Source organism: Oculina patagonica, chromosome 4 (assembly GCF_052425735.1).
Source record: "Oculina patagonica isolate OP01 chromosome 4, crgOcupat, whole genome shotgun sequence".
NCBI classification, from domain to species: domain Eukaryota; kingdom Metazoa; phylum Cnidaria; class Anthozoa; order Scleractinia; family Oculinidae; genus Oculina; species Oculina patagonica.
This window is the reverse complement of record NC_135761.1, coordinates 37464615-37471421: the sequence shown is the minus strand read 5'-3', so window position 1 is coordinate 37471421 and position 6807 is coordinate 37464615. Positions and strand designations below refer to the sequence as shown.

Below are 6807 nucleotides of genomic sequence, written 5' to 3'. Positions count from 1 at the left end.
GATGTAAAAGCATTGCCTTAAATGCAATAAAATGCTAATGAGTAAGCTGCTTATAGTCTCTGTTGCATATTAAATGGTGTCAACAACAGGGTCTTGTTGTTCAAGGGGTGAAACAATACTGCTTTCACCTGTGTGAATGGTGAGGATCTCCCAGCCAAGCGGAAGAGCTTAAACCAAAACCTAACTGTGCTTAATCCACTGGATATAGTCATTTATCGGATAGAAAATTGTTATCCACCCTTTAAACGACTTGAACCAAATTTCTTTAATTCACCTGCCAGATAATCTGTCCACCAAAGCCTCATCTCTTCAAGCTTCTCATCCTGCAATAGAGGGTGTTCTAATAGCAGGGGATCATGTAGTATATGATGTATGATTTTGAAACAACCTAGCCTTGAAAAATAATACCTCCCAATTTGATTGTCCAGCCAACTGTTTTAATCCCCAGGTTCTTTATTCAAGAATTACATAAAATAAATTGGTAACAGTGAAAAGGTAAATACCGGGTAATGTGTGAATGGATTGCATTAATTTTTGGTTTGCAAATCAGAACAAATGTCAACATATAAACTGGATTAATTCACACCAAATGATACAAATTGTGCAGGAAAAGTTGAAGGAAAAAGTAGAACCAGCTAGCACTTTTTATATGGAAAAACAGTGCAGTTTACCTAAGAACTCAGCAATTGATCAAAGGGATTCCAATTTTTAGGGCATTACTTATTTCAATATATAAATTTAAATGTAATGATTGACATCGTTATTGGTAATAGATACCGGGTATACATTGAAATGGCCCAATATATATTTTTGATACTGCTCCAGTGACCTGGCACTTGGCTACAGAATACATGATTAAAATTAATGGTACTTGTAAGCAGTAACAGTACTTTTTAGACATACTTTGATGTGCTTGTTTTTAAATCCTCCAGCTCTGACCCTCAAAACGGGAACACTGGCATCGATAACTTCTCCATGAGGCTTTTCCTGTACAGTGTAGTCAAAAAAACGTTAGCCCTTGCATAAACGTCAACACAAAAGTTATACAGCAGAAGTTACTCAATCAGTAGCATCGTTGACATCTACATTAGCTTTTAATTCTTGCCTTGAACACTTAGATCCCATACGTGTCTGCATCCACCAGATATGTGCTAGCATCATCGGCATCTGGTAGTCATTTTTTTGTTGCATATCTCTTGTAATGTAGGACAACATTTCCTCTTGGTAAAAGACAAAGTAATTGTTGAGCAGGCTGTAACAAATTTGTCAATGGCATCTTGTTTCAATTGGCCACATGAACTTTTTTTCTTAAATGAAAGGAATCATTTTAACTGCAATAGCAACAGGCTATCCGTGTATGTACTGACTTTATTCAATAGGATGGGTTTAATTTAATTTTCAATCCTAAATAATGAGGCTGGGAGATCATGATCTCTCTCTCAATTTGCAATCACTCCCGATAGTTAATCTTCTTAGCTACACAGGTTGATAGTGACAGACCAGGAGGTGTGAATGCATTCATAAATCGAAAACCAAAAAACTGTAAACTATTTGGATCTCACTTGATGCGGTGGGGTAGTGGAAGACTTGAGTCTATTCACTGGTTTGCTCCGTTTGTAGTGCCTTTTAAACAAGTTCCTCTTGTCATTTTCATGGATTTATGTCATACTCTAGATAATAATTGTATAATTCTAAGAATGATTTTCTTGGTTGACTTTGTTTCTTCGGTTGATTTGGTTATTGTTCCTGTTTATACTCCGGGCGCGATAATGGTGAAAATGCAAGAAAAGGCTTGATTTTTCATTGAAATGGTGTTTATGATAAGTTAGCATGATGTTACATGGTTGCTTTTGTTACATATGATAAGTTATATGTGATGATGTTTTATTCTTGCTTTTAGTTTATGGTTTGGAGGTGCTAAGAAGGGGTTACTGCATTGACTAGTGCTGATTTTTCCTCTATTGTTGGTCTTCCTTTTATTGTTATCTTCCTTTGTTAGTTTTTTCTTCAATGATATCTTCCTGGTGGAGTTAAATTCTACTGCTCGAGTTTTTCTAATGCATTTGTAATGGCTGGAGATTACATTTGTTCTTAAACTTAAAAGCATACTATTGCTGTGTTTTTGAAACTCCTTTATTATTAAAAGTCACATTTGCTGTTTTTGTTTATAAACCACTATTAATCTGTTTGACAAATAATAAAACAAATTCTTAGAAAATTTTTCACCATCTCTTGATCTCTAAACTTAACACAAATTCGTAAGGATTCTGTGCATGTCTCTGGTCAAGACTCTTAGTTCAGCTGACATCCTGGTCAGCTGTGCTGCCATGTGCTTGGTGCTTATTTGTTTCATAGCGAGCATCGCCTTTTTTCCGTCGTTTCTTCTTTTCTCTTCTTTCAATTTTTTGTTGCTTTCCTGTTTCTTTTTTTTAGTTTCTTTAACTTTTTGATAAGTTTAATTCTCTTTTTCTTTTCTTCTTTGCATTTCCGTTCCTTTCTTTTTTTGTTTCTTCTTTTTCTCTGCAATAAATTATTATTTTTTACAGCCATTGGTATCTGTTTTTACAGCAGATACTGTTGGTATTTTATAAAATATTTAAAACCTGGTTTTATTGAGCTCACTATTAGTATTTTTCCATATCATTTCAAAAGAACAAAAATAGTCCTTTTCTCGTCAGGAACCCTTAAGGACTACCTGGTAAATAGGTAAAGAGGGATTGGTTTGACTGTTTGACTATGAAATTATTTTAATAAAAAAAAAAATTCAAATAATTGTTATTCCGACGGAGAGAGAATGGGAACGCGTAAATTCAATGTCTTGTTCATTCTCGTCCCTACGACAGTCACTTCATTTTTAAGGTGACAGTCACTTCATTCTCATTTTGTATTGCTCTACAAGCCCGGCATCTTGGTGCTAGTCCGCTTTCTTTTCATAATAAGTTCTTGGTTCCCCATTTTTGAACATCAGGTTTTGAGGAATAACCGCAGTAGGAATGTCCAACAACAGACAAGGGCCTTGTCATTTGCTAAAAACAGCTGATCTCTCAATATTATGTTTATTTTATTTTTTCCCAAATTCGTTTCAAAATCTGCACAACCACAGGAGGGGCTTTTTCCTATTTTACTTTAAAATACGAATTTTTATTTAGGTTGACTATGGTGTAGGCTCTTTGAGCTGTGGAGGAGTCCATTGATTTTATCTTGAGTTGTTGCTACTCTCGTTTTGCCGTTTTTAGCCTATCGATAAAGGTTTTACTATTAATAGGACACTACCCACCTTCTCGTGTTCCGTTAGACTTTAGAGACCTTAAGCATCGAGAACGTTGGACGTCACGGACGTTCAGCGGAAGTGATTTTTCAGCTGTCGTCAGATGTTGCTATGGATACACTGTCCGTCCCCGATGATGCGTCACGTCGACAACGTGAAAACGCATGGTTTGCCGTCTTGGAGAAAACGCAGAAAAAAAGTGGGTTTGAGATCGAAACTGTATTGCTTTCAATATAATTTGAGGTGTTTCCTGCGAAAAAATTCATTACATTTTCCACTGGACTTGTAGTCATGTCAAGCTTGCAAGTTCCCGAAGGAGAAAACGCCGGTCAAAACAGGCCCTTAAGCATGAGGTTAGTTGTAATTAAGTTCGAGGAGATCAGAGTTAATACAAGTTAGGCCTGATGTAACTAAGCTTTTATATTTAGAAAAAAAAGACATTATTAGCATTATGTTAAAGTTTACTATGCCGGAATAAACAAATAGCGATATTTGTACGTTGGTTTTCAACAACAAGCTGTCTGCGCTTTCTGTTTTGTTTACCTTTTTCGGCTGAGGTTACTTCCGGCACTTACTTTCATCCATACGAATGCACTCATTTTTTTTTTTTAATAACCTTTTTTATAGGAATATCGAGACTGAGATTGGCGAAAGTTTAAGAATATGAGTAGAATATACCCAAACTGGTTTGCGTGTCCATAGGAAATAAAATTCAATGCAATAGAAGCACACAAAAGCAAATACATTTTATGTTTTTAATGAATTAACGTAGCTTTTCCGTGGTAAATATATATCCCATACTATTTGTTTAACGACTGGTAATATCTATGTTATTTTACTGACATACTATCCCCTATAATCCAAATTTATTGAAAATATTTAAGCCTAAAATCGCCGGGCAGAAGAGAATATTCAGCCTAGGAATAAAAAAAAAATAAACATTTTTACAAAAATAGAGTGTAGGCTCGAAACTGCAAACTTTGAAAACTACATTCATGAATGTAATGGAATTCAATCTGGTGGCTAAAAATAAAGTAGAGTCAATGAACAAGTTTTCGTTATTTGCTTGGACTTATTTACATACAGTATAGAGAAGTTGGACGCTTCAAAATAAATTGATGAACTAGAGCTGTTATTGATGTAAGCCAGTAAGCTTACGAAATTTTTGTATGGGCTTCTTTTAATTTGCATAGGTTAACTGAAATTTCATGTGTTTTTTAAAACAGTGGCAAAATGGAATGGAATGAAGAAAAGGACATTACCCTCTGCCATGAAGTGCTACAGCTGGAGCCTTACAAGGCAAAGGAAAAGACTGTGGGCAGGGCACAGGCATGGGAAAAAATTGCCAACATCCTCAACAAAAGGGCAGGATTTAAAGTTAGCAAGAGGTCTGTAAGAGAACATTACGTGGTTCTCGTTGAAAAATTTAAAAAGAAAACTTCACAGGAGTTAAAAGCCAGTGGTATCAGTCCTGAACCAACTGAGTTAGACAGGCTACTTGAAGAAATTATAGAGAGAGCTGAGGCCTGTATGCAGTCAAGAGATGAGGAGGATGACAAGGCCAGAGAGAAAATAAGGAAAGAACAGGAAGAAGCTAAAGATATCAGGCTCAAAGCAATAGAGTCCCTAAGTGAAACAAAGAAACGGTTAGACGTGGATGGTGAAAATCAACCCAAGCAAAAAAAGAGGCGGTCGAATGGCACTGAAATGGTGTCCTACTTGAGAGAACAGGCTACTGAAGAGAACAAGCTAAAGGAGAAAGATATTGAATTAAAATCAGTGCAATTGGAGAAAGAGGCTGAGAGGCAGCAATTACTTGACAAGCAGCATAACAACCTGATGGAAGTGCTGTTACAACAGCAGCAGCAGCAACAACAGCAGCAACAACAGTTCCAGCAGCAACAACAGCAGCAGTTTCTGCAAATGCAAGCCTTCATGGCTCAGCAACAGCAACAGCAGTACAAAATGTTAATGGCAATATTAGAAAAGAGAAATTGAAAAACCTAAAATATGAGCACTCTTTTATCAAACAAAATTTTTTGAAGTAGGCACCCCAGCCTCTCCCCTGACCTGGGCTGGATTTAAACACAACTACTTGCTCTACTTTGTGAACTTAAAATTTTGTGCCATGATTGCAGTGGGGCCCACAACAAAAGCAACAAGTAAGTTTTTATTGTTCCAAAGAATCACCATTTATTTCAGTTGGATTATGTTTAATGCTTCTTTAATTTAGCGTGATAAAATTGGCTTCCAACATATCCTTTTATTTGGGAACTTATTGAAAGTTGCATTTTATTTAAATGCATTTTTGTCATTAAATAACTTTATATAATTTTTTGAAAACAAATTTATTCATACATACATTACAGTTACATATATCCTCAACAGGTACTATTAATAAGATATTAAAGCCATGTACTGTAAGTTATAATTTACATTACTTAATATAACAAGCCACAAAATTGTCTTATTTGAGCACATTGCTTTGAAACAAACTTTTGATTAAAAAATGTGAGCTTTGACATAGTGTGAACCAATAATTATTGATATGATAATTTTTACTGTATTTGCTTTTGAGCATTTTTATGATGAGCCCCTAGACTTGGGAGATTGCGTGACCACAGTCCCACAGTTATTGACGTTAAATGATATATATTTTTTTGCCAAATTTCTTGATGGTCAAATCAATTGACTGCATGGTTCCAAGGCACATTTCTGAGAAGTGCTTCTCAATTATTCAGTCTCAATTTCTTTTTGAATGATAGCATTTGTACAGGAATATTTATTTATATGTACATAATTACAATGCTTTTGTTCCAAAATACTAATTCATATGTTCATAATTACAATGCTTTTGTTCATAAACACTTATTGATATGTACATTATTACAATGCTTTTGTTCAAAAATACTTTTTCATATGTACATAATTGCAATGCTTTTGTTCATAAGTATTTATTCCTATGTACATTTAATTCCACATGCTTAAATATGTACCACATTTTAGTCATTATCACAAATTCAATTTTGCATCATTAAAAGCTGTCATTGTAAGTTTTTTAATGTTACACCAAAAATGTAAATTATATTGCAATGAGTTATGATTCAAATGTGCATTTAAAGTAACAAAATGAAAACATTTAATTTGTAAATTGCATTAAATATGGTTAAATAAAAACCTTGAACTTTTATACTATGATTTGGACTTACTGGGAGTTGTAATCACAGACATAAAAACAAAAGAACTGGGACTGGGATTTTTTAACATTGGAAAAAAAACAATAGGCTGGGAAATTGGGGTTGGGCAAAATTTGTGCTGGGAAAATTGGATTTATAACCAACCCCCCCCCCCCCCCCCCCCACCCCCTTTCAGGACTCCATAAAAGCTGGGAAGGGATTTCATGTTTTGAAGTATACAACTTTAAGGTTATTTCTTGCTTGCACTGTCATGTCATAAAAAATAAATTAGAAACCATTCAAGGAAAGAAGCCAAGAAAATGAAATGTCATATAGACTAACACTGGAAAAACCTCTCCAAGT

General features: G+C 34.9%; 1 protein-coding gene across 1 annotated transcript; it reads left to right on the top strand.

Moving 5' to 3' along the window:
* The first annotated feature begins 4501 nt into the window (after positions 1-4501).
* LOC144647865 (uncharacterized) lies at positions 4502-5266 on the top strand. The gene has a single exon (XM_078507559.1). The coding sequence runs from the start codon at positions 4502-4504 to the stop codon at positions 5264-5266; it is 765 nt and encodes a 254-aa protein (XP_078363685.1).
* Positions 5267-6807: the final 1541 nt, after the last annotated feature.